This window comes from Falco biarmicus, chromosome 8, assembly GCF_023638135.1.
Source record: "Falco biarmicus isolate bFalBia1 chromosome 8, bFalBia1.pri, whole genome shotgun sequence".
In the NCBI taxonomy this organism is placed as follows: domain Eukaryota; kingdom Metazoa; phylum Chordata; class Aves; order Falconiformes; family Falconidae; genus Falco; species Falco biarmicus.
In genome coordinates, this window is record NC_079295.1 from 54,910,660 (window position 1) to 54,938,406 (window position 27,747).

The window sequence follows — 27,747 nt, forward strand, 5'->3', positions numbered from 1 at the left end:
AGTCACGCGATTTCCGGGAACCCGTCAGGAAGGGACATAAACAAAACAAACCCCGAAGCCGCATGGAGGGTCCGGGCCGGAGCGCGCGGGGCGGCGCCCCCTGCTGAGCCCCGGCCGCCCGGTGAGTGCGGCCCGCGAGGGGCGGCCTTGGCCAGCGGCTGCGCCCTGGAGAGGCGGGAGGGCGGCGCGGGGTGCTGCGGGGCGCCCCGGGGGACGGGGCGTGGGGGGGTGCTGCGGGGGGCCCCGGGGGACGGGGCTGCTGGCCCGCTACCCCCGCTGGAGGGGCGGTGGCGAGCGGCGGGCGTCCCGGCGGGGAGGAGGCGGCGTTGGGGTGTGCGCGCCGGGCAGGGGGCTGCGGGGCGCGGGAAGGGGTGTGTCTGCCCGGCTGCCGGGCGCCGAGAAGGGGACGGGGATGGTGCACAGCGGACGGGAGCGGAGCCGAGCGGCGGGAGCCCACCGCCCCCTCGGCTCCCCTCGCTGCGCGGGGGGGTGTGGCCGCCGGTGCTGCGGAGAGCAGCTGTGCGCGGGGGGTGTCCGGCTCCCGGAGCTGAGGTTTCGGGCCCGGTGGCCGGAGGGGGTGGGCAGCGCCGATGTGGCTTGAGGGCGCGGTGAGAGGGGCTGCGGAGGGACGTGCAGGGGACGGAGCGCGGGTTTCGCAGCGAGTTGTCGGTGTCCCCTCCAGCCGCCGTCCGTCAGGGGCGGCCCGCGCCTTTACGGGGAAGCGGAGCTGGCAGCGAGCGGCGGGGAAGCGGAGGCGCCGTCCTGCCGGGGAGAGGGGCCGTGCCGGCTGTGCGGGGCGGAGGAGCTGCCGCGCCGGGGGTGGGGAGGGCTCGGCGGTCCCTGCGCTCTGGTGCTTTTCAGGCTCGGAGTCGCCTCCTCCGCTTTCGACCTGTTTGAATGCTTGGGACGGCCGGGGGGTGACCGTGGGGTTTCTCTGGCTGGGGCGTGCTGGTTGCTCGGCGGGGCAGCTGCGGTCCGTAGGGATAGCTGCGGGGCCCGAGGAGGTGGAGAGGGGTCCCGGCCCGGCGGAGGGGGCTCCGCGAGTGGCGGGGCAGGGCGGCGGGAGGGACTCCGCTCCGACACGGCTTTTTATGTAACGGACCGGAGCGGGAGGGGGGGTACGAAGGCTCACTGGCGAACCGCAGCCCCGGCCGCTCGGGAAGGGGCTCCCCGCGGGCAGCGGGGGCTGCGCTCCGGGGGAGGCCGCGCCGACCGCCCCCGGCCCTCGCGTGGGCCGCAGGGCGGGGGCTGCCTCCCGCGGGGCAGGGAAGCCCTCCGCGCCCTCTCCGCCACGCCGGGGCCGGGGGCAGGCCGGCGCGGGCTCGCAGCGCCCCACAGGCGGGCGGACGCGGCTCGGCTGCGCTCGGGGGGGCCCGGGGCTGCGGCCGGTCCCCTCCGGAGCGGCGGAAGGGGGTTTGTTTACATGTCGCCTCACCCTAGCTTGAAAGGGCCGCTGGGCGGGTGAGCGGCGTGGGCGGCGGCGAATGGGAGCGCGCGTGGCTGAGGAGCGAGCCATTGAGCGGGCGGGGAGGGCGGGGCGGGGCGGTGGTGGCCGGGCTAGGCTGCGCTCCGCGCTGGCTGGCGGGGCGGCCATGTTGGTTGGGAGGTGTGTTAGTGGGTCAGGGGCGGGGGCGCGGTGTGGGCTGGGGCCGAGCTGCCCCTCCGAGAGCTGCCCCTCCGAGAGCTGCTCCCTCCGAGAGCTGCCATGCCGCTGCCCGCGGGAGGGACGGGGGGCTGCAGCAGTGCCGCTGGCTGCTGGTACCTGCGGCCCCGTCTCTCCGGAGCGCTTTGCCTCCGGAGCCTGTCACTGCTGGGGGTCGGGCCGCCGGGGTCCGCAGGCGCGGCCGAAACCGGCCGGCAGCCGGTGACAGCCGGGGGTGGGGTCGGGCGGCTCCCGAACACAGGTGGTCCCGTTCCCCACCTCTGAGAGGAGACGGGCCACGTTCCTGCCGCCTGCTGTGCGCCAGTTCCCACAGGCTGTGCTTATAAGACACCGGTAACTCCCCCGGGCCGCTCAGGAGCCGCCTCGGGTGCGCCTCCGGCGTTCGGTGTCTCCCCACACGGGCGCTGGGCACTTCTCCACGCCTGGATTAAGCTCACACAGGCTTCTGAGTGGGGGGGCAGCTCGCCAAACCCCCTCGTGTCACCAAGGGCCGAAGCCTGGACTTTTATTTCCCCCCCCGCCCCGAGGGTGAGTGTAGGAGCCCGCGGTTCGGTCGCTGAGGTGCAGCGTGGCCAGGCCAGCCCACGGGATTCCTCAGGGAATTGTCTGATGTAACCGATCAGATATCAAAGATAACTTCGCGACCAGCATTCACTGTGTCACACACGCTCCGGTATGAAACATGGGCTCTTTTTCAGGTTTCTCTACGTGACAGGCTGAAGTTTCAGTCGTTCAGCCAAACCAGCTGAAATGTTAACTTCTTGTTTAGAGTAAGCAAAATCTTTGTTGTTGCCACTTGAGGGTAACTTCTTGAAATCGGGTTCTGATACTGTCTTTCAAACACTTAAAATGTTTTGGAGTTGATGACAAAAAGGCCTTTGGCCTAAGGTCGCTTAACCAAGTGCTTCTGCATGGCCTTGTGGGGAGAGTTAATTGTTATTATTATGCCTGTGTTCTCATAGTAAGAATTACAGAGAGGCAGGCACAGGTGCTTTAGAAACTTGGCCGATTTTTATTGTTGGCAACTTAAATGAGAAGTCAGAAATTCTATGGGTAATACATTGGGTCATAGTTTTAGCAGGAAAGGTTTCTTGTAGAAATACCAATGTTCAGTGATAATACTTTCTAGAGGCGTGAATAATAAGGCAGAGACCTCATACAGTGCTTTGTAGCCAGTAGTTTACCTGAGCAAAGAAAGAATTGTTCTGGTTTTGATGGGAGATAAATCTGCAGCAAAGGTATCAAGCTGTTGAACATCCTCGCCGTGTTTTTTTAAATAATGAGAGTGGCAAAGAGCTTCTTGAAGGACAAAGGTTTGAAGTCCCTTCAGTGTTAGCAGGAATTAATTGGGTATAAATAGAAGCTTCTGTCCAGCTAATGGACTGGTACATAATGTGTGGCGCAAGTGAGGGAACACAGCGGTTTAGATTCGTATGACTTGCATGTCCATACTGTGTGCTTCGTGAAGCATTTGGTGCCTCATAAGAAGTGCTTGAAAGTTGGTATTGGCTTGAAAGTCAAACCAAAAGTTTTCTGAAAATCATACATTTTAAGGTGTAGACCTTGCTATAATAAATTGCCTGAATATATTATTACATATATATATTAAAAAATACTCCTGTTCTGAACTCTTACGTTGCAGTTTTTTACTTTTTGGACTGTTTTGACTGATGCGTTTTTCTGATTTGTTGCTGACTTTGAAGTATGGTGTACTGGTAACCAATTTCTAACCAAAGTATAACAAAGCATAATCTTACAGTATGAAGAGTAGACTAGATCGTACCATTCTCTTCATCATAAGAGGGTTTTTTCTGAGAACTTTAGAATTATTTTTTTTTCTTACCTTGAAAGACTTTGCACTGTTAGAAAAAAATACAGAAGCGCGTGTCATGTAGGAATGCAGAATATTGCTGGAGACTGTAAGCTAAATTGTTGTCTAGTTTTGCTTTTGTTTTCTGTCTTTGCTTTGGCCACATTCTGCCTCAGGGGAAGTCTCTGGCTCAGAAAAAGATCAACTCCCCTAACTCTACGATGGCATTTTAATAAAGATTTATGCAATTCATATTTTAACAATAAAAACTGTTTAAATTTAGTGTGTTAATATAGTTCTAATAAGTTTAACACACTGCATGTCCCACTCTTGGCACTAAAATAATAATAAAATCTCAGTCTTTGCTCCACAATGTACAGAAAAGGTAGCACTTCTAGTAGAAATATGTTATTCTGTGCATAGTCGTTATAAAATATGTAGATGCAATACGTTGTTTGTTGGATAAAAAAAAACCTAAACTTTTTTTTTTCTGCCTCTTGCATGATGATCAGTTATTGGCATCTGCCTGTTTGCTTATGCAGTTGCACTGAAGTAGAATACCCCCCAAAGCTGGGTAGAAGGCATTGAGGTGTAGGGGTATTCGTTCAGACAAAGAATGTAGTGCTGTATTCTTTTTGGTAATTCATCAGCTCTTTCACCTCAGGTGAAAGCATGTGTGATTGGAGACCAGAGCTTCTGTTTAGTGGTATCACTTCCAGATATTGAAGTTCATCTGCTGTGAGCAAGTAGGATCAGAAGAATAATTGGTGGGGGAGGCCAGCAGAGAAAAAGGAACAAAGACAGGGAAGTAGCAGTTCCTTCTCCTGAAGGGAAGAGGATTGAAAGAAGTGAAACAGTCTTCATATCCTTAGTTCTTTTACATGGCAATGCTCCATCAGACTTAGGGTCTGGGTGTCTTAAGCAGGTGTTGTTTGCTCTTCAGGGTAAAGAGAGCAAAAGGCATAGTGTCTTAGATGCTTATGCTGGCATTTTAGTACAAATACATCACTGAGAAGGTAGAGGGAGTTGGCTTCTTTGGATGAGCAGGTGAATGAGGCTACTGTTGGTGGAAGCAGGGAAGACCTCCTACAAGAGCTGACCTGCTACAAAAAAAAAAACCCCACCAAACGCAAAACCCAACAACAAACAAAACGAACAAAAAAGAAAGGGGGAAAAAAAGGGGGGGGGGGAAACCCCAGAAAATAAAACTTATAGTCTTTGTGGTGAGGAGAAAAGTACAGTAATTTTTCAAAGGCTGGCTGATAATTGAAGATTCATGTAGAAGGAAGAAAAAAACCTTGATAGTAAGTTCTGCACTTGAAGACTGCATTGAGCAGAGTTTGTTCTGTAATACAAAACAAACTGTCACAAACTGGAAGGAAAAAAAGGTTTAAGAGAAGTGTAGAACTTCTTGCATCTCTAACTGTAGTACTTCATAAAATGTCCAGATACAGCAAACACTACATAATACATAATGGTTCTTTTAAAATATGTGGTATAGGTTTTGTACATTCTCTGAAATTCTGAATTTGGCATTTTGAATGTTTTAGCCTGAGTTTCTAGGTTTATCATTGGCAAGCTCTTGTGACATGCTATTTTTTTCTCTGCATCAAAAATGTAACTTCGACAAACTGTACGATGCAGGCACCATCATGAAAAGTGTAATTGTTCGTGTAATGTATTTATAACAGGCATTTAGCTGCTGTGATAATAAGCACTGTACAATCAGCAGAATGGTATAGCGATGCTCTGTGTGCTTTTCAAATGGTACAAAATACACATCTGAATTGAGACAGAAATAGCAGCTTTAGTTACAGCTACAGTACAAATGATTCATACAGGTGACTGAGGGAGATTTCAGAGTTGTCAAGCTGAAAGCTGGCAGTTTAGTTTTTTCTCTTATAGGGGCTTCTTTGGAGATAATGTATTGTCACAGAAGGGTGGTTTACTAGTCTAGGGAAGCGGCACGTGCATGGTAACTGCCGTGCGTCCCTTTAATGCTGCACAGTTTGAGTTTAGGTCCTGCTGCCTGCCAATTTAAATGTACTGCTGCGTCAGTGATGTCATGTAATAAGCCTGCTACTGGATTGTTTGAAGTTTGGTCTTCCCAGGTGTCTTGGGACCACTGTTAAACTACTCTAAATGCACATTTCCAAAAAGTAAATGTAAATGCAGAGGATTTTTTCATTAGGATTTGTCTCTGTAAAGCAGGTTTTGGTTGCTTATTGATGACTGATGCGGATTTTAACCAATGCATATATACATGCCTCCATCAGTACCCCAAATTCTTAAATGTTAGATGAACATAGCAGTTCCTGAGATGTCTTGCCTTTCTCACCAAGTGAACAAGCAAGCCTCCCAGGAGCAGGGCGCAGCTCTGTACTGATGTGACTCAAGAATCTGCAGACACGGAACCAGCTCAGGGACTGGCTCCTTAATCACCTTAATCTGATTTAACTGCAGGCTGCTGCCAAAAGGAGTGGCGGCACCCTGCCCGGTGCCTCGGGCTGTATATTCCACCTGCGATTCAGTTGTGAAGCAAATGCAGGATTTCTTAACCTCTTATCTCTGCATTTGGGAAGGGCTGATGTAAGGCATTAATGAAAATTGTCATGAAGTAGAAATTCCTGCTATATTTATCTTCAGTAATTCTTATACCGCTATTCTTGAGCTGTGCCACAGATCTTTCAGTTCATTCAAATCTGTATTCATTATAGATAACGTAACAACTGTACTAATCTGTTCTAACTCAGTCTTGGGCTGAGACTGCCAATAATAAATTCTGTAAAAACGGGACTTCAGCTGCAGTCTACAGAGTTAATTTCCTTCACAGTGAGTTCAGATTTTACATCTGTGCTTCCGTGTGTGTCATTGACTTCTGCTTTACATCTTTATTTACCAGTTCATGAAAAAATACTGGTAGTTAAATGTGAACACCAGTCTTTTAATGAAGATTCTTGATGATTCTGAAAAATTTAGAAACCAGTGGGAAGTGGGTCTGCTTTGTTGGGAGCATGAAGCATGCCTAGATTGGGCAGCTCCCTGAGGCAGTGTCTTTCTTTTTATGGCTTCACCATGTTTCCCCTCTCCACAGAGCTATCAAGTAGAATCTTATGTTGTAGAATACTTGAATAGACCCTAATGGGATTCAAATCACATTTAAATAATAATATTATAAAATGTCAAGAATGAAATATAATTACAGGAACAATCAGATTAGCTGATACACTGCTTTGACCCCAGAGGACGTGCACTGTCATTCTTAAATGGTGCTATAACTTTATAGCTAAAAGATCACTCCAGTCTTTGAGATGTTGAAAATATTTTTAACATTTATTGTCTGTTTTGAGGGGTTTTAAATAAATAATTCTAAAGCCCCCTGGTCACGACACTTGGAAGCATTGGTTGGTTGAAATCAGTGTCAGTACAGGTTAAGTTTCTCCCCTCTTTCCTAGCTGTGTATGAAACACAGTGGAATGGCTTGAGGAATTCCCCCTCCCTGGCAGTGCGTGGGGCCAGGCTGGATGGGGCTCTGAGCACCCTGCCCTGGTGGAAGGTGTCCCTGCCCGTGGCGGGGGGTGGGGTGGGAACTAGATGGTCTTTCAGGTCCCTTCCAACCCAACCCATTCTGTGGTTCTACGAAGTAAGTGTTCTAACAAAACCCTAACAAAGAATAGCTGGCCAGGAAGCAGCAAACATCTCCTTTCTGTTCTCTTAACGTCATGCAGTAGCAGGACTTTGACAGTCTCCCGTGTGAATGCAGACGGTGGTGGTGTTCTTGGTGTTGATGTCAAAAGTATTAATCTGATGTTCTGTTGAAAAAGGCATCGATCTCTGCTGTTCTCATATGGAGAGTAAGGTACTAAGGTGTTAAAGACTATATCCTTCTTGCCTCTTCCTTAGCATAGGAGAACATAGTTTATTTAAGAACAAGCCCTTTCTCCTAGATCAGATGAGCCTGAAAAGTGAATTAGTCATTCATGCCACATGTAACAACACAGGAAGGACTAGTTCTGCTGCAGTGTGGCCTTTGTGGGGTGAAGGGAGATGGAGGTTGTTGAGACACGTTGCCCTGGGGCACAAACTTAAGTTTAAATGTATTTATCCTAAAACTTTAGGATAAGGGAAAAGAGTTCCCTGGAAATTTTAGAGCAGAAAGAAAATTTTCTCAGAAGGGGCTGGCCCTGAATTGACACAGGGCCTTACAAGAAATGTCTTGCTTTGGCAGTGGTAGCATGGTTTTACTGAGAACATGTGTGTAACTGGGGTTGTAATTGTTCTTTATATTCTAGCTATTATTTGAAAATCAGTATGTTTTGATAAGTAAAGACTTTTTTGTATAGTTTCTCTTTTTACCACAATCTGATGGTGTATATGCTGAATTTAACAAAATAGTTGTATCTTAAAGGAGGAATAAGTGCAGGGATGGTGTCATGTGCTGGTGAGAGCAGGGTTCTGAGCGTAGCTCTGCTGTAGAAGAACACTTCTACTTGGCTATTTGTTTTTCAAAACAAGCAAATAAACACAGCCTGAACAAATTGCACCAAAGTCCGACTTAGGAGCAATGCTGAGTGAAGAATTTTGCTCAAAGAAACAAATAGTTTTTAACTGATGTTGTGGTTTAAACCCAGCCAGCAACTAAGCCCCACGCAGCCACTCGCCCACTCCCTCCTGCTGGGATGGGGGAGAGAATTGGAAGGGTAAAAGTGATAAAACTTGTGGGTTGAGATAAAGACAGTTTAACAGGTAAAACAAAAGTCATATGCACAAGCAAAGGAAAGCAAGGAATGCATTTATCGCTTGCCATGGGCAGGCAAGTGTTCAGCCATCCCCAGGAAAGCAGGGATTCACCACACAGTTGCTTGGGAAGGCAAATGGCATCACTCCGAATGTCCCCCCGCCCTGCCCTTCTTCTTCCCCAGCTCTTTATTGCCGAGCATGACGCCATGTGGTGTGGAATAGCCCTTTGGTCAGTTGGGGTCAGCTGTGCCAGCTGTGTCCCCTCGCAACTCCTTGTGCCCCCCCCATCCTCCTCGGGGGGCGGGAGGCAGCAAAGCCCTTGGCTCCGGGTAAGCGCTGCTCAGTGGCAACTAAAACATCCCTGTGTTACCAGCACTGGTTTCTGCACAAATCCAAAACATAGCCCCATACCAGCTACTGTGAAGAAAACTAACTCTCTTCCAACCAAAACCAGCACAACTGGTAATGCTGAAAAACTGTACACGTATGATGATTCAGGTTTTTGATTATGCCCCTCTAATGCTGCTATTTTGTTAAAGAGGCTTTTTATATAAGGGTAGGGATCCTGCAGGCAAGCAAGACAGAAAGCAGCATCCCTGAAGACAGTGTAGTTACATTACATACTAAGGTTTCATACCATTAATGATTTTTTTTAATTGGTTTTCATATAACATTGTTCTTTTTTTACTTCCTGTTACTTTTTGTAAGTCTTTTGTCATACTTTTAGTGTAGGTATAGTTCCTGATGTTTGTGCTAAGGTGCTTGCTTTTCTATAGTTCATTTTTTCCTTACATTGTGTAAGAATGCAGGATTAAGCAGGGTATGAGGCTCAGAAAAATAGATATAAACTGAAGTAGCAGCGGGTCTATAGAAACTGTTAAAATTACTAATAGATAAATTGGACCAATTTGAACATGTGCCTTGAAATTAATAGAGAAAATATTTTATTAAGCAGCTCTGAATTTGGCACAATTTTTAGTTTGTTCTATTAGGGAAGTCTATGTCTTCCCTTCCTCTGCTGCTGGGCGGTGAGCGTGCTTGCTGTAATCCCTCTGCCACTAGATGTTGCTGTATGAGTGATTGATACAATCTTATCTGATGCTGGATGGATTAATAATATTTTAAGCAAAGGAAGAGATCCAGCTGAAACAGTATTACTGCCTATTCCAAAATAAGTATTTTGAGACGTTTGCCTGAGACATTTTTAGATTTTATTGGCTCTTTTATATTAGTCATAAAGATTGTTTCTCTCTTGTATACCCAGCAGTACGCTAGGCGTCATTTCCAATTAGGCAGACTTTTCTTTTCATATGTCTGTAGAGCTCGTGGCCTTGGTAGTGAGGAAAAAAGGCAACAAAATGTAACTCAGCCAAAAAGGTTTTTGCAGGAACTCTGCTCTGTAGCATCTGTGGCTTTTCATTTGATGAAAGATGGCAGGGGAATAAAATTGCTATATATTCCAGCATGAAGAATAATCACTTTTCAGGGGAAATTTTTGTCTTTACTTCACTTTGGCTGTTTTTTAAGCACTACCTCTTTGGTGAAGGATTACTTACCCTCCTTGGGGCTTTGCTGTGTTTATTCTACACAGAAGTCTACAAATAGAAGAGCTCCATCAGGGTGAACTGCAGTTATCCTAAGGAAAAAATTCATTGCACAGATTGTGTAAACTTACTGAGACCGAAGTAAAGCTGGAAAGGAAGCTACTAGTGCATAAAACAAGAAGTTTGGAATTGGATTTGGGGAATCTGGGCTTGGAAATGCCTCAGGTAAGTCTGTTACGGTTTTGTTGGCTTCTGTAAATAATTTTTGCTTCATTTTTTAAAAAAAAAAAAAAAAGATTAAGAGTAAATTTGATTGGTGTTACCGGGGAGAATGTATAAGATATTAAATGGTTTATATTTTTTAGTGTCTCAGTAGTGTCTATGGTGGAAGCTATGTTGCTGCTCTTGGTACTGTATTTGTTCACACAGCAAGATTCAGCAAAGTTGTCTTGATTAGGGTGGATGCCTGGAGAGCAGCCTTTTATTACTGCAGTGATTCACACATCAGCACACTGAATGACTTTCAGCAGTACAGTGTTTCTCCCTTCCCAGCCCTCAGGGCAAGTGTGTCTAGAAGAGAAATAGAGGTCTGGAATTAAATCTAGCAGAAAGCCTTGCTGCCCATTCCCTGTGTGCCCAGTCATCCTGCGTAATGTTTTCTTGCAAAGTTCCACTTCATTCTCAAGGGCTATGACACTCTTGATTTAGTTGTAATAAATTTTGCTTTTGTATGATCTCAGGTGGAAGTTTCATGAATCCTAATGGTTCTAAAAGCAGTCAACACTGCTTTAGTACAGAATGGTTTGTATTGGGGTGAAGGCCTTCTGAGTGTGTTAGTGCCTATTGATAATCGCAGATCTTGCCAGGACTCACTCCTCTTCTACAAGTGCTAACATATTCCTAAGCTTGGCAAATGCATGAGAATTTCAAACCAACAGAAAAGAGTGAATGAGCAATGCTCTTGCAGCTGCATGATGAATAGAAATGTGACCTTTAATCAAAGAGCTGCATGTTGTTAGCTGCTCTTAAAGCATTCTCTCACTCTGAGAAATGGAGTTTCTCCATCTCCAAAAAACACCTTTACTTGTGTAGGTAAAAACATTCCAGATGCAAGCATAGCACAATTTCGGGGACTTGGATGAAATGGCAATACTCTTTATGCTTTGTTGAAGAAAAGAATACGCCTTTTTCTAGCATGCTTCAAATGTCAGTGTCAATTTTGTTGTAGCCCAGTGTGAGTGGAATGGACCCTCCTTTTGGGGATGCCTTTCGGAGCCATGTGTTTTCAGAGCAGACTCTGATGAGCACAGATCTCTTGGCAAGCAGTTCAGATCCAGACTTCATGTATGAACTGGTAGGTCATCTTTCTGTGAGTCTATTAATTTCCTCTCCTTGACTAATACCCTAGTTCATGTAGTAGTTAAAGGGTTATTTATTACAAGATTATTCATTACTGCTAGCTGCTGATGAGGGAAGAACATAACCGCTTGTCCAGCAAATGTAATGCTTCCTCAGTAGCTAGCTGCTGATGAGGGAAGAACATAACCGCTTGTCCAGCAAATGTAATGCTTCCTCAGTAGGCACTTGTTAAAGCTGGTCATCAGGAGAGGCTTGATAGACAAGTTGCATGAGACTCTGCTTTACAATCTTTTCTGCAAGAGTAACTATATGCTACTTCACCCAAGCTGTGGAGGCAGGGTAAGCAAAATAAAAATTGACTCTACTTATACGATGTTCTTTTCCCCCTGCCACCACATCAAGGGAGAAAGGTAGCTCATAGCTGTTAATTGATCATGTTAGAATGAGGTTTTCCAGGGGCTGGTAACCTTGAGCATATTGTGTTAGGTACACAGCAAAGATAACGTAGCTTAATAGGGACTAGAACAGCTTGCCTGTGATGTCTTCCATGTTTTAAATACATGGATATGGGTACCAGTCAAGTTCTGATGACCAGGTGAATTGCAAAAGCAGAAAAAGAATTGAGCAGCATTTGACTTCTACCTTTAGCAATTTCTTTAGAACCTGATAGCCTTCTGTGATGGAATGCCTAGCTGGGTAGATGAGGGGAGAGCAGTGGATATAGTCGACCTTGACTTCATTCAGCAAGTCTTCTGACACTGTCCTGCGACATCCTCATAGGTAAGCTCAGGAAGTGTGAGTTAGACAAGTGGACGGTGAGGTGGATTGAGACCTGGCTGAATGGCAGAGCTCAAAGGGTTGTGATCAGTGGTGCAGAGTCTGGTTAGAGGCCTGTAGCTTGTGGTGTTCCCCAGGGATCAGTGTGGGGTCCAGTCCTGTTCAACTTATTCATGAATGACTGTTATGGTTTGACCTTGGATGGACACCAGGTGCCCACCAAAGTCACTCTATCACTCTGAACCCTCAACTGAACAGGGGAGAGAAAAAATACAACAAAAAGCTTGTGGGTCAAGATAAGGACAGGGACATCACTGAGCAATGACTCTCACGGGCAAAACAGACTTGATTTGGGGAAATTAGTTTAATTTATTACCATTCTAATCAGAGTAGGATAATGAGAAATAAACCCAAAACTTAAAAACACCTACCACCCACCCCTCCCTTCTTCCCAGGCTCAACTTCACTCCCAGTTTTCTCTACCTCCTCCCTGCCAGCAGTGCAGGGGGATGGAAAATGGGGGTTGTGGTCATTTCATTACACATTGTCTCTGTCACTCCTTCCTCCTCTGGGGGTGGACTCCTCACACACTTTCCCTGTTCCAGCATGGGGTCCCTCCCATGGGAGACGGTTTTCCACAAACTTCTCCAATGTGAGTCCTTCCCACGGGCTACAGTTCTTTGCATTCTGCTCCAGCATGGGTCCCTTCCACGAGTTGCAGTCCTTCAGAAACAGATTGTTCCAGCCTGGGTCCCCCACAGGGTCACAAGTCCTGCCAGGAGCCTGCTCTAGCACGGGCTTCCCACAGGGTCACAGCCTCCTTTGGATGCATCTGCCTGCTCCAGAGTGGGGTCCTCCATGGGCTGCAGGTGGACATCTGGGTCTCCATGGGCTGAGGGGCACAGCTTGCCTCACCATAGTCTTCACCACAGGCAGCCAAGGAGACTCTGCTCCAGCACCTGGAGCACCTCCTCCCTCTCCTTCTTCACTGACCTGGGTGTCTGCAGAGTTACTGCTCTCATGTATTCTCACTCCTCTCTCCAACTGCAATTTTGTTGTGCAGGTTTTTCCCCCACCTTCTTAAATATATTATCCCAGAGGTGCTGCCGCGCTCACTGATGGGCTCGGCCTTGGGCAGTAGCGGGTCTGTCTTGGAGCTGGCTGGGACTGGCTCCATTGGGCATGAGGGAAGCTTCTGGCAGCTTCTCGCAGAACCCACCCCTGTAGCCCCCCCACTACCAAAGCCTTGCCATGCAAACCCAATACATGATGAAGGGACAGTGTCCCCTCAGCAAGCTTCCTGATGATACAGAACCGGGAGGAGTGGCTGATACCCCAGGAGGCTGCACTGCCATTCAGCGAGACCTGGACAGGCTGGAGAGTTGGGCAGAGAGGAACCCAATGAAGTTCAGCAAAGGCAAGTCAAAGGTCCTGCACCTGGGGAGGAACAGCCCTGTGGAGGCAGCTCTGCGGAGAAGGACCTGGGAGGTCTGGTGGGCAGCCAGTTGCCCGTGAGCCAGCCATGTGCCCGGGTGGCCAAGGCCAGTGGTGTCCCGGGGTCATTAGGAGCAGCGAGGCCAGCAGGGGCAGGGAGGCGATCCTCCCCCTCTGCTCTGCCCTGGTGAGGCCACGTCTGGAGTGCTGTGTCCAGTGCTGGGCTCCCCAGTTCCAGAGACAGGGAACTGCTGGAGAGGGGCCAGCGGAGGCTACAAGGATGATCAGGGGACTGGAGCATCTCCCTTGTGGGGAAGGGCTGGGAGAGCTGGGCCTGTGTAGCCTGGAGAAGAGCAGACTGAGAGGGGATCTTACCAAGGGCTACAAATATCTTCAGGGCAAGTGTTAAGAGGACAGGCCAGGCTCTTTTCAGTGGTGCCCAGTGACAGGACCAGGGGCAATGGGCACACAGTGCAACACAAGAAGTTCCATCTGAAAAGGAACAGGCTGCCCAGGGAGGCTGTGGGGTCTCCTTCTCCAGAGACATTCAAAACCCACCTGGACGTGACCCTGTGCAGCCTGCCCTAGGTGACCCTGCTTGAGCAGGGGGTTGGACTGGATGATCTCCAGAGGTCCCTTCCAACCCCGACCAGTCTATGATCTGCTGGTGAAGCGCAGAAGCTGAACATCATTCTGACCCTCAAAAGAAGCTTTTAGTTGAAACTTGGGGTGTCTTTGTACATTGTTACTCTATTACACTTCACTGGAATTAAGTTCACCATACTAAAGAGAGGCAGAGATGATTGATACTTTTTTTGTATTAATTTTTAACTTTTCTTATGCATAGGACAGAGAAATGGACTATCAGCAAAGCTCCAGAGACAACTTACTTTCAATGGAGGACTGCAAAGACCTTGAGAACTTGGAGTCTTTTACAGACATCCTGGACAAAGAAGCTGCTCTCACCTCAAAGTGGGAGCAGTGGGACACCTACTGTGAAGACTTAACTAAGTACACTAAATTAACCAGCTGTGACATCTGGGGAACAAAAGAGGTGGATTACTTGGGCCTTGATGACTTTTCAAGCCCATACCAAGATGAAGAGGTGATAAGCAAAACACCAACACTGGCTCAGCTTAACAGTGAGGACTCCCAACCTGTTTCTGATTCACTCTACTACCCTGATTTGCTCTTTAGTGTAAAACAAAATCCTTTAAATTCTTTGTTACCTGGCAAAAAGATTGCAACCAGAGCAGCAGCCCCAGTCTGTTCTTCCAAGAACATTCAGGCTGAGGCACCTTTGTCGGACTGTGTTCAGAAGGCAAGCAAACCTGCAACTCAGCCTGCTTCCAGTACGCAAATCATGGTGAAGACTAATGTGTACAATAATGAAAAGGTGAACATTCATGTTGAATGTAAAGACTATGTTAAAAAGGCAAAAGTAAAGATCAATCCTTTACCACAGAGCAGACCAGTGCTGAGCCAGACGCATGCTGATGCAGCAAAGGAGAACACCTGTTATTGTGGTGCTGTAGCAAAGAGACAAGAAAGAAGAGGAATAGAGTCTCAGCATAGTCACAGTACACCTCCTATTTTGCCTTTTAAAGAGACTCAAGAACTGCTCCTCAGTCCACCCCAGGAAACCCCAGGGCTTATTGTGGGGGAGAGCAGTCTTTCTGCCAGCACATCAGTGTCAGATTCTTCACAGAAGAAAGAAGAGCACAACTATTCTCTTTTCGTAACAGACAGTTTGGGTGAGCAGTCAGCCAAAGGAGACCCTGAGGAAGATGAGGATGATGAAGACGATATTGAAGATGAGGACCATGATGAAGGATTTGGTAGTGAGCATGAGCTGTCTGAAAATGATGATGAGGAGGAAGATTATGAGGATGATAAAGATGACGACATCAGTGATACTTTCTCAGAACCAGGTACCAGCAACGTTGGGCTTTATTAACAGAGGTTAATGGATTTGTCTGCCAAGTGGGAAAGAATGCTTTTGAATGCTTTATAGTTACAGATGAGCAACACTGATCTTAACTTATAAACTTTCATCCCAGATTTTCTAAGTGCTTTGCAAAATATAATTAATGAAAACTATACAAGGTCTTTATTGCCCTGTTTCAAGCAAAACTGCATAAACTGTGGTCATGCAACAAAAATAATGAGAGAATACAGGAAACCTAGCTTGTAGCCTAAGGTTGTAGAGCAACTACCTGCAGTTGTTGTCTTTTTTTATTTTTTGTGGCTTGATGATAGGATGTGCAGAGCTTTCTAGTGTTTCAGTAGGTTGCTGCTTTGGATTTATCAGGGCTGTAGCTCTTGACAGCTGGTATGAAATCATAGCCTGAGTGAAACTACTCAAGTCCTACTGTAGGTATAGTTTTCCACAGAATCCGAAGAATACCTACCACTGAAACTAATCAAACCGTTTCTTGGTGGTTTTCAGCAGTAACACTTAGTGGGTCTTCAAAGGATACTGAATTCCTCTCTTCTGCATGTAGAAATGGAGCCCTAACAACAGAAATAAGAACTAACCTTCACCTAGAAGGTAACGAAGCGGTAACATTGTGTAAAACTAAAATCTGAAGTGAAAGGGACAGGACTGTAACCAACTATTAGTCTCATTGTAGAAAGTATTAAAATATTCACATTTTATAAATGCTTTGTAATAGAGTATAAGAATTAAGGTATTCAGACATTTGGCAGTAATGTAACTTCAAGGGGGAAAGCAGCTGAAATTTTGCCTTTTTAAAAACAGCAGCTTCCCTAAAGCTTGTCGGTGTTTGTCATAATGAACTCTCAGATTAGATTATTTTTTTAAGTGGATTTCCTGAGTTGGCATTAAACTTGTCAAGCATTATGCCCTTTATGTTACTTTTACATGTACATAACACATTTTTATTAGCATTTTAAAATTCTCTTCCATGTACATAACACATTTTTATTAGCATTTTAAAATTCTCTTCCTCCCTTCTTCTGAATTGAGCTCCCTCTACTTTTGGGGGCTTTGAGTAGCTATTACAGCTCTGCAATGATTGCTGTACTGCACAGTGCCTTGCAGCCCACGGAGGCTTGTTGCACAGAAAAAGCCTGGTACCCTTGAAAAAGGGGTGTCGTATTAAAATTCTGGGATTTCCGTTGGTGGAATTACATTAACTGTTTGCCATTTGTTTGAATTGTAGTGACAAGCAATTGCTCTCGCCTTCTAAATACAACTACATTGTGCGGTACAGTAACTGAAGCACTTGTACCTTTCTACAACTTGAAGTGAATGAAGCCATTCACCTCAAGTATGGCGATACTATGTTTCATGATATGTTTTGATTATATTAGAAGGTGATGTCTCCAGGTATTTTAATTATGTCCGTCTTGTACTTTCTGTTGCTTTTTTGCCTTTAGAATAAAGGTAAATACTAGGCATAAAGTTTCTAAAAACAGGCATGGCATGGGAAGATTTAACTTTCCATAGTACTAAAAGCAAAATCAGTTGATAAATTTAGAGTGAAGATGTAATTTACTGAAAGGACAAAAAATTATCAGTTATTGCTGGCCCTCTGATGTATTTTATACAGTTTGCTTTTGTTTGTTCTTCATGTATGGGTTTTGGAGTGCATGAAATACTTCCTTGAAGCCGTAGTGTTGTCTGAGGAAATAATTAGATATAGTGAACTTCAGGAACTTGCAGAAATATCTAAAAATGTGACTGGCTATCAACAATGTTTTTACTGTCACCATGGTACAGGTTTAGCAGTTTTAGTCAAATAGTTACTTGGTCAAATACCAATTGCAAAGGTAATTTATTATGGGAATTATCAGCCCAGACCTTTCTAGCACTTAAACTTTTTTTGCCATTACTGGTGTATTTTATCTATCTCATTTAATAGAAATATTTGGAAATTACTATTTCTCCCATCGAGTAGTGACTACTAGAGATTCCAGAAATGGGAGATGCAACAACTGATTCAGTTTCCAGTAGCAGCTTGAGAAGAAATAGCTGAAAGGGAAAAGTGCTTGTAGAGACATGGAGATTGTTTAACAAATTCGTGTTGCATCCTCTGAGCACCTGGACCATCAGATGGGGGAAGAAGACTCTTTATATTTGACAGAAGTCAGTATGACTTAATGGTAGGGAAAGGGTTTTTTCTGGTTTTGTTTTGGTGGAGGTTTTTTTGCTTTTAATCTGGTAGGATGCAAAAGTCATGTCTGTCCTGTTCCTGTTCTCTTTTACTGAATTTAACCACGGTGAATTTAAACCTAAAACCATAGTAAGAGATGTGAACAAAGATTTTTTCAGGAGGGACTTGTGCACGGCTTGACAGGTGAATATAAGAACCCTTTCAGACTTTTTAGAAGCCTGCCAAAGAAAGTGAGACTGCGATATGATCTTTGCTAAGAGGAGAGTTCAAGGAGGATGAATACAGCGCAGAAAAGCTAAACAGCCGCGTTGGGCTCCTAGATGTTATGGACTAGGTTAAGACATTGTGCGCTAGATTATTCTATGTAACTTTAAAATGATAGCAGGTCAGTGTTAGTGTTGCAAGGCAGGATGCATTAAGTCAACATAATTTAAGTTGCTAACTTAATTATAGTTTAAATAAGCAAACAGGAAGTCTTGATTTTAACCTTGTACATTTGTACACGTCAGCTCTTAAAGAGATTTGTTTTCATTGGTTGGCTTAATTCTGTGTTATCATGGAGATGGGCTAAATTTATACATATCTATATAATGAGTTGCATAGCTTGACATGTTTTCTCAAGTGGAAAGTAAGTGAGGTTTTTAACATATAGTATTTGATACTTATGTCAAACAGCATTTGTGTAAAATGGAAGTACAGTTAAAAATATTTATGGTATTTGAAATGTAAATTGTCATAATAATTTTGGCTGTATAAGAGAAAATGTTTTATAAAACATGCTTCATTGTTTGATTTGCCTTTAAAATGCTGTCTTTTTAATGCACTAGAGAATCAAAGTAAATGAGTTGACAAGATTACTAGAAACAGAACTTTAAAACTGATTTCATCCTTCTGCACACCTAACTTATTCATGCTTTGGGTGATGAGGTGAGAGTCAGACCAAAGCAAGAAAGTTTGATTTTCCTCTTTCAACTGGTTTTTCAAGTGCAAACAGACTGACTTACTGGACTGTTTTAAAAAGAAGGAAGTGTTTTTGTGCTACTGTTAAAAGATGAAGCAGAGCTCAGGCATGTGGGGTCAAGGCTTCTTAAGTATATGGTCCTTTTGGTGGTTGGCTTTTGTTTTAGCTTCATCAGTGTATGTGGTGTTTTGAAATACATTCTTTTTATAAGTAAGTGTAAATTATTACATGGCATTTTACTACGAAAGGCAATGCAGTTGTCTGGGGTTTTTTAATCTTAGTATAGTTTGTCTTACTTTCTGAAGCATACATAAGATTTTAAAAACTGTGGTTTGTGTTTACATAATTACTCTATAAATATTTATGCTATGTAGGTAATGGCATTACAGTTTCCTTGTACTTCATGAACAGTTCATCTTATCAAGTGCGTCATAATATACCTGTAAAATACTGTATAGTTTTACTGTGGATCATTTTTCTTCATCCCACAAAAGAGGTGAGGAAGAGATTGAACAGCTTGTGTCCATATCCCTTCAATTTAGATGGTCTTTTCTTATGGGCTTTAGGTCATTGTCCTGATAACAGAGCCCCTTTCCTTGAATCTAATAGAGAGGGGTGGTTTGATTTATTTCCCAAAGGCATTCAAACTCAAAAAGGAGCAGGAGTTGGACTCAGTGATCCTAATGGGTCCTCTCCAACTCGGAATATTCCATGACGGAATAATTTTGCTTTCTTTGTTAGTCTTTCGCTAATCCATCTTCATTATATGCTCCTCTTTCCATGCTTTTTGATTAGAGATTAATGAAAATGTGGAGGCGAGTTAGGATTATGTTCCTGCACAGTCATGGAGAAAATTGTAAGGATGGAAGAACATGCTTCAGCAGCTGTTGTCTGTACCCTGCAGTGGTGTGATTGTGGGGGGAGAAAAGCAACAGAGTTTAGGGGGCCAGAGAACATAAATGGGCTTTCAGTGCATAAATCATTTGTCTCTTTTCAACTAACGAAGCACCATCACTGGCTTAATGTCCATCCCTGGATTTAAGGCAAGTAGCCAGTAGTAGTTGACACTGAAAACCAAGTCTATTAGATAATGTAAAACAGGCCTTGACTGTGGTTTTGCTTATAACTTGACTACTCAGTCCACTGTTAAAGGGCTAGAAACAGTTTTGTCAATATTATATAAACAATGCAATGCATCCTTTTAGGGTATGAAAATGATTCTGTGGAGGATTTAAAAGAAATGACTGCAATATCCTCTCGGAAAAGAGGCAAGCGAAGATACTTCTGGGAGTACAGCGAGCAATTAACACCATCACAACAAGAAAGAATGCTGAGGCCATCTGAGTGGAATCGGGATACGTTACCAAGTAACATGTATCAGAAGAATGGTCTCCATCATGGTAAGAAGGGAGTCCTAATTACAAGTGAACGTCTTTCATTCTGACACCTTCAGTAGCCAAACTCCCATACTTGCAAGTGCTGAGAAGTTGTGTTTTGGCCATGAAAATAAATCATTAAAACACTGTAAGTCTGTTGCTCAATTAGCAGACTTCTGCACAGTGTCCAAGGAAGGCACAGTGAATATACAGTAGTAACTTTCAGTGTGGTTTCTTCCAGAGGAAGGTGGATGAATTGAGAATTGTAACTTCCAAGGGCTTTCAGTGGAAACCCCAAGAGTTTGAAATTTTCTCAGTGTGATACTGTAAACACATTGGATGGGTCGCTTGGCTGGTGTTGGTCCTGCTAGCTGTTGGGTTTCAGTCTTGCTTGTGTCAGAAGCAAGCTGGAAGTGATCTGAGATGCAAAGTTCATGTTAACTGCAGTATGAACTAGAGGACAAGCAATAAGGCGTAACTGTCTCTTTCTGCTCCTCCCTACTTGTTTCTCCCACCTGTGTGAATGCAGCACAGTGAAGCAGTTACTCTTCTGTGAATAGACCATTTCTTTAAAATACCTTCTTGGAAACATAAACCAATTGGTCTAACAACTGTGTTTTATTCCCGTAATTTTTTGATTAGGAATTTGCTGTACCGCAGACATGACTAACATCACCCAGAACAAACCACCCTTAGGAGTAATGTTTGTTTTCTTGTCGCAGGACCTCTTTTGGTAGGCTGCTCCATTTGATTTTGGCTTTGAAGGAGAAAATGGAAACCAGCTTCCCTGGTTGTAATGTTAATGTTCCCTCACAGTTGAAAATTACTGTTCTTAACATGGCAGTTTACCTTCTGTTAAACCAAAAGATATTTTTGTTGTTGTTGCTTGTAGGTTTATTCAGGGAAGAAAATATTATTTTAATCTGCTTAGGTTTTCTATGCAGGTTTATCTTGTCCCTATCTAAAGTCCCTATCACTGCTCCTTCTTATGAAGGCTTATATCTATACTTGTTGTTAAACAACAACCAAACATGCCTTGAGGACTCAGTCCCACCAGACACTTGGAGGAGCAAGTGACCTTTAAGTCAGGTGTGTATGCAAGGGATTTGAAGGATCAAACACTACTTAATATCCAGAAGCTACAGTATATAACACATGCAGGATTTTTTTTATTTTCATATACATACACGTTACCAAGGCCATCTACTACCTCAGATAAATCATGCTAAATTATCAGCTCTCTAATAAATATTTCTGTAGCTGGTTTTGTTAGTTTTACTAACATTTTCATGCAAGTGTCTGTAACAACTGGAATTTTTAACAGAAATCTAGAAAAAGACACATGGCAAGGGGCAGAGAATCTTCAGGAGCATAGATTTTGTCTTGGAATATGTATATCTCTTCAGGAAAATCTGGCCCTAAATAGCTTCAAATACATATAAAAGGGGTTAACTGGCCTTTATGTGGATCATTTAAGCTCAGTGTCACTGAAGATTGTTTCAGTATGAGGCCTCAACACTCTTCCTATTAATACAGAACTTTAGCAATAATATTAATTAGGAATTCAATCAACCTGTGTGTGCATGAGCATCTATTGGTTGAACCCATGAGTTAGCAAGTTACAGCTGGGGCAAAACAACAGGGTTTGAACTTGTGACATACGTTTTTTAGCACAGTTGTGTGTGTACTGTCTTTCACATCCAGTAGCCTGGCCAGCAGTATTTGCTCTTATCTGATCTGGATATCATATGAATTGTACAAAGCAGTTTGTCTGGAAACTCTCTTGCTATTGTGAAAGGCCGTAGGGATCACATGATTCCAGTCCATTCTCTTGTAATGAACAGAGGAACTTAAACTGCACCCAAAAAAATACATATTTAGGAATTTTTTTTCACAGCTTTATGTACATATTGTGTCACTTCCCAACCCAATTTCCTGCATATTTCAAACAGGAAAATATGCAGCAAAGAAGTCACGGAGGACTGATGTAGAAGACCTGACTCCCAACCCCAGAAAATTGCTACAGATTGGTAATGAATTGAGGAAGCTGAATAAGGTGATCAGTGACCTGACACCAGTCAGTGAACTTCCCTTAACTGCCAGACCGAGGTCAAGAAAAGAAAAGAACAAGCTGGCTTCCAGGTAAATATTAGATAACGCTACAAGGATTAATAAACTTTTATTACTACAACTGTACAATTAAGATCTAACTAATCTTTGCCTCAAGAGTTCCTGCTTCATCGTGGCAGTTCCTGCAGCGGGCCAATTACCAGTTTTATCAAAAAGCAGGGCAACTGGCAGTTCGGAGATGTAGTTTGGTTCCCTAGATAACGATGTATTTCCACTGGAGGCTGGTTTACTTAGCTGCAGGGCAAATGATTGATACAGTGATAAAATCCACAAGTGTGAAATGGTAAGCAAATACAGGTAGCAGAGTGCTTTCAGTGGAGGTGAGTCAGTAAAGAAATGATTTTGTACATCACAGCTCTGGGAGTATTGGTTGGTAAGTTTGTGTGGCAAACAGACAGATGGTCTTAGGATTCTGGAATTTTTGTTAGTGTTCTAATTCTTCCCCTCTTCTTACTATAGGGCTTGTAGACTAAAAAAGAAAGCCCAGTATGAAGCCAATAAAGTAAAACTCTGGGGTCTCAACACGGAATATGGTAAATACAACTCTTCACATCTTAATTTTTCTTTTTGTTCAGACACGTCTGTGTTTTGCACCGTTGTGTAACCTGGGTCATACCTGACAGTTTATACAGAAAACAGGGTTGGTACAAACCTAACGGTTTTGTTAATACAAAATCAGTGCACTCCATAAAGTGTATGTAGATTGGGTTACCTAGTGTGTTGAGCTACTTTACAGATGTAAATTATGCAAATGTATCCAAGTAATGTAAATAGTTGTGAAAATATGTTTACAGATGTAAAGTAGTACTTCTTAATTTTACAGTAAGTGTGATGTGACACCTTTGACACTTAACAGATTACAGTGTGTGGACAACTGTGGATCTCTTGCTCCAGAGGGAATGTGCTGTAGATCTAAACCAGCTTTTTCTCTTTGCAGATAATTTACTCTTTGTGATCAACTCCATTAAACAAGAAATAGTTAATCGGGTACAGGTACCTAAAGATGATAGAGGAATCAACATGGAACAAAAGTTGAACATACTTATTAAAGACACTCTTGGTAAGCAGTAAACTTAACATACTTGCATGCATGTGAAGAGACATACAATCTATGTTAGATTGCAAATAATGTCTGGAATAGAGAAAAGAAAGAAGCACTTCCTGATTTCAGTTACCTGTGCCTTTTTGTTGGCTACTAACTAGTGTTCATTGGCTTTGTATTACTTACAGGAACATACAAATACGTGCAGTGAATAGTAACCTTACAGGATGTTTTCTTACCCTCCTTTTTAGGGCTACCTGTAGCTGGACAGACATCAGAATTTGTGAATCAAGTTTTAGAGAGGACTGCAGAAGGAGACCCCACCGGTGGCCTTGTAGGGCTACGAATACCAATGTCAAAAGTTTAAGATATGAGTTCAGCTATTCTCATCATTCAGATTCTACCTGTGTTGTCAAGTACTTCATTGTAAATTGCATTCTGGTCTGCATGTCAGTTTAGCATTACCTAAACACTTACAGTTAGGTTCCATTGTTTTTAAATAACAATGTAATAATTCAAAGTGTGATATAAAATGCTTAATAGCATTTTTGGACCATAAACCAGATAGTTTCAAAGCTGCTTTAAGCTTAAAACAGAGATGAGAATTATTTTAAAATTAAGTTATGTAGGACCAGAATATATTACTTTTGTTTTAGAAGCAAAAACATGGTTTTGCTAGTAAAAATTTGTAGCATATGCCAGACATTGTGACAGGTTTATGCTCCAAGTAAAATAAGAGGAAGCTGTCAGTTTAGGGAGTTTTTTGTTGTTTTGTTTTGGGGTTTTTTAGTATTTGGATTTTCTTTGGTTCTTAAAAAACAGTAAGCTTTCTTTGCAACCATTAACTTGTACATAGCACACGTGGCATTAGAGCTAGTGTGCCATATAAAACTTTTAATTTTCTGAGCTTAATATAGTATTTAAATGTCTGTGCAAGCAAGAGAAAAAAAAGTATATTCTTTGTGCCTTGTATTTTGGGGGGAGAGCTATCAGTATAAGCTGGTAAAGTTTTGTATGAAGAAAACCCTGAGGGGAAAAACCAAGATGTATAGATGGTATGATTATAGGTTTTAATGTATTTGTTCCAGCTCTTAAATTTTTTGAATGTATATAGGAATATGTTGAAAATGTAGATATATGCCACAGAGTCTATGTATTGTATAAAAGATGGCTCTAGAAAACTAAATTTCGGTACTTTGGCCGGAAGAAAACAAATACTTGCACATTAATGCGATTGTTTATTTTTGTACCAAAGACAAATGCAACTGATATGGCGAACTGCCAGTCTAAGTAAAGTTTTGCACAGCTTATATGATACTGTACTGAATGTAAAAACAAACGAAAAAAAGAAAAAAAATTAAAGGTCAGGGTTAGGGATCTTACTGAACTGTGAATTTTTTTGTTTGGGTCCAATTATCTACAGAAGGAGCATTCATACGTAACAATATTATTTTGCTGTTCTTGTAGTTCGCTTCCATGGTAGATAAGTTGGTGGCCGTCTCGGAGTCTTTAAATCTTTTTTCTCTGCACTTACTGTAGGAGATTTTAATATATTTGGATTTTAGTAAGCTATTGGTAAAATAGTTTTCAACTTTGAGAATTTAAAAAAATATTTAGCTTGTTGTAGTATACTTCCACCAAACAACCAAAATAAAATTATTTTTATTGTAATGTGTATATATGTAAAGAGAAAAAAGAGCTACAAATATCTAATTCCTTAGTTGCCACTTTTCCAGTTGATGTATTATTATGCATGTGATGTTTCCAAGGATCAACACAGGCTTCAAACAAACAAAAAAAAAATTTATAGACTTTTATATTTTTGTACAGGTATTTCGAAACTAGCTTCTTCAAACTTATATGTGACTTATTCTTGTTAATTCAGTAGTTTCTATGATTGAGGAATATTAACCCACAGTTCTTATTTGCTCTTCTGCTAATAAGAGTTGGCTTTGTAGTCAGTGTTAACGTACAGATTAAAAGCTTTAGCCTTTGATGAGAAAGTCTTTTATCTCAAGGCAAGATCATTCTCTGGTTTCATGGACCCCCACCCCCTTTTCCTCCCTGTTCTTTCTCTCCCTATTTAAAGATGACAAAACACTGTTTACTGAAAATAGGAATACCAAATATTTTCAAATGTAGCTGCTGAAAAAAAAATGCAAAAGTCCATGAAGGCTTTCTCCCCGCTCCCTTTGGGGAACTTCTCCATTTCTAGTTTGTCTAAGTTTGTTTGTACTGTGATTCCTTTTTGTTTGTAAGTAGATTATTTTTATATCCAAGCTTGTACTATAAAAAAAAAAAAAGGCTGAAGCGGTAATAGTGCAGTAAGAGTGGCTGATGGAGGTGGCAGTCCTGCCACATACTTGTGAGTGTGCACACAGCTTACTTTGTATCTAAATATTTTGGAAGACTCAAAAGGGAGGAGGAGGCCAAAATACCACTACTGAGCTGTACGGAAAGTCTTTCCTACAAGAGACTGAACAAATACCCAGGGCAATTTAGGCAAAACTTTGTAAATCCACTTAAGACTTGCAAAATCTGAGTGGAATGTGGGTGTTCTTGTTTCAGGTGGTTTTGTTGTTAGGGCGAGGCGAGAGTTGGCTGCTGCTTTACACAGTGGGTCAGATGTATTCCTGTTGTAATTATTGCCGGTGTTGCAGTTATTCTGGAGATGCATACGGCCCATAAAACCCGACAAAGAATGTCTCTTGTGAAGTTAAGGCCATGTCTGTACCAAGATTTGAATACTGTTCCTTTCGGATGAATGGTGTTACCGTGCTGCTCAGATACAGGCGGTCCTTATGCTATATCCAAACTCTGTAGACAAGGCAGCACTTCTAAACATTAAGAGAGCAGTTTTGCAATCGGGTAAAAGCTGTGACAAATTAAACTGACAAGGTATTAAAAAGCCCCCTTTGTACTGCTCAGAAATACTGGGCAAATATAACTTTATAGCTTTTTATTTTTGTCTGAAAACCAGAATATGATTTTGGTCTAGCATTTCAAAGTAGACTTTGAATCTTTAGTGAATTCCATACCCTTGCATTTCAGTGTTTTCTGTGTATTATTTTAAGTTAAAGCTTTTAAATAGTTGAGCTTTTTAATGTCGACACTTTATTTTGTAACTATTTATATGTATGTATATCTTAGACAAGCACTTTGTTTAAAAAAAAAAAAAAAAAAAAAAAAAGAAACTGCGTTTTATATGATTCCTGCCACTTGCTGCTAACTCTGGGCTGGTCAGAATGCTGCAGCGATACTTGATACAAATAAAACCTGGCAGTAAAATGTAGAGTAAAGATAAGACCTTTTGCTGGTTTAACTTTATCATAAAGGTGACATAGGCAAGCTGTGCAGCTTTACATTTTAACCAGGGGACTCTGTGGCATTTAAACCGTCTAGAAATGGTTGTACTTTAATGCCAGTAACAATCTGCTTCCTCTAGTGTCATTAAAATATATACATTTAGTGTATACTTATCACAAACAAAAATCTTATAAGGGTATAAAAACCAACAAATGTACATGTTCTGTTTTTTGGCAATTGTGGCATGCATTTTTGGATGATCTTTAGAGAATACCATTTTCTAAAGATTTTCAGTGTTCATACATGGTATGTGGATCTTAATGAAGTCCTGGATTTTTTTTGTTTGTTTTTGAGTGTAGGCATTGTGAATATTCACTTTTAATCCTATATCCAAAAACAATTATATATTTTTGATTTAATACAAACAAAAGCTCTTCCTTTTTCTGATACACTGGATTCTCTAGAATTTGTTTCCATATTAAAAGCATGCTGTCATAACTGCTCTTGTTGAGATCTCGTCAGTCTGAACTTAGGTGCCACAGTCTGAATCGATGGACCGCTTGTTCTGCTGTACCATGTATGATTCTCGTCCTTTCCTACTTCCTTCATGACAGATGATGATGTGGCTTTATATTGTGCCTTACTTGTACATCTAGAACTAAATGTTTTTCATTCCCTCTGAACTCTTCAAACCTAACCCTTCTGAAATGGAATCAGAGCTGATAAAAAGTATCCTGAAGAAGGTCTGGATAGATCTGATTTCAGTTTCTCTCGGTAGTAGTCCTTTTGTATTTATATGGAAGACTAGTTTTTGAATGGCCTTGTAAAACGTGGGGGTGCTCATGAAGGGTGTTTTTTAGCCCTAAACCCCTTTTGCTAACGCTTCCTTTCATGGTTTATTGAACACATTTTCAGATACTTGGTGAGTACTTTTTTTGGATGAGAGAGACTTACTACTAAAGCTATGTTTACGTGTGGATGGGCTGGATTTTCTTATCATACCAGTTGAAGTCATTGTGATTTAATGAAGTTGCATTGCTGTAAAGCTGATGTGAGAGTCAGGCTCAGCTGCATTCAGTTCCTAATTCTTTATAGACAGACTTTTTTTTTCCATATGGAGAGGGCCAGGAAAAAGGTTTGGGTTTTGTTGGGTTTTTGTTTGTTTTTGTTTTGTTTTGTTTTTTAAAAAAGAGCAAACAAGAAAACCCTAACATGGATGAAGGGTCTTTAACTAACCTAAAAGCAACCAGTTGCTTCTGAAGTAGTGGTGTCAGTTTTGATTTTATTTTTAAAAGATGCCCCACTAATATTTATCTGACATTTGCCTTTGTTAATAAAATGGTTAGCTTATTTACAAAATGTAAAGACTGGATGTGCTTTTCTTTTCCATAAATCATTTAAACATAGCTATTTTTTTAAAGCTGTAAAGGCTTTATCAGGAGAATTTCAAAGGGTTGTATACAAGT

General features: G+C 42.7%; 1 protein-coding gene across 10 annotated transcripts; it reads left to right on the forward strand.

Annotated features, from left to right (window-relative positions):
• CREBRF (CREB3 regulatory factor) lies at positions 1 to 27,713 on the forward strand. 10 transcript variants are annotated; one of them, XM_056348086.1, is made up of 10 exons: positions 1 to 121; positions 9,805 to 9,982; positions 10,986 to 11,111; positions 14,175 to 15,258; positions 15,777 to 15,878; positions 19,633 to 19,827; positions 21,756 to 21,945; positions 22,393 to 22,466; positions 22,871 to 22,993; positions 23,227 to 27,713. In XM_056348086.1, the coding sequence occupies exons 2-10, from the start codon at positions 9,974 to 9,976 to the stop codon at positions 23,340 to 23,342; spliced, it is 2,019 nt and encodes a 672-aa protein (XP_056204061.1). In that variant the 5' UTR covers positions 1 to 121; positions 9,805 to 9,973; the 3' UTR covers positions 23,343 to 27,713. The 10 variants fall into 10 exon arrangements, with proteins under 10 accessions (XP_056204061.1, XP_056204063.1, XP_056204064.1 ...); XM_056348088.1 differs by having other exon boundaries at positions 15,780 to 15,878; XM_056348087.1 differs by lacking the exon at positions 1 to 121 and adding an exon at positions 2,451 to 7,332.
• Positions 27,714 to 27,747: the final 34 nt, after the last annotated feature.

Excerpts from the sequence above, each read along its gene's own strand:
- CREBRF (XM_056348086.1), top strand. Across the intron at positions 11,112-14,174 it reads CAGACTTCATGTATGAACTG|GACAGAGAAATGGACTATCA; the intron begins GTAGGTCATCTT and ends TCTTATGCATAG. Across the intron at positions 22,994-23,226 it reads ACTTATTAAAGACACTCTTG|GGCTACCTGTAGCTGGACAG; the intron begins GTAAGCAGTAAA and ends CCTCCTTTTTAG.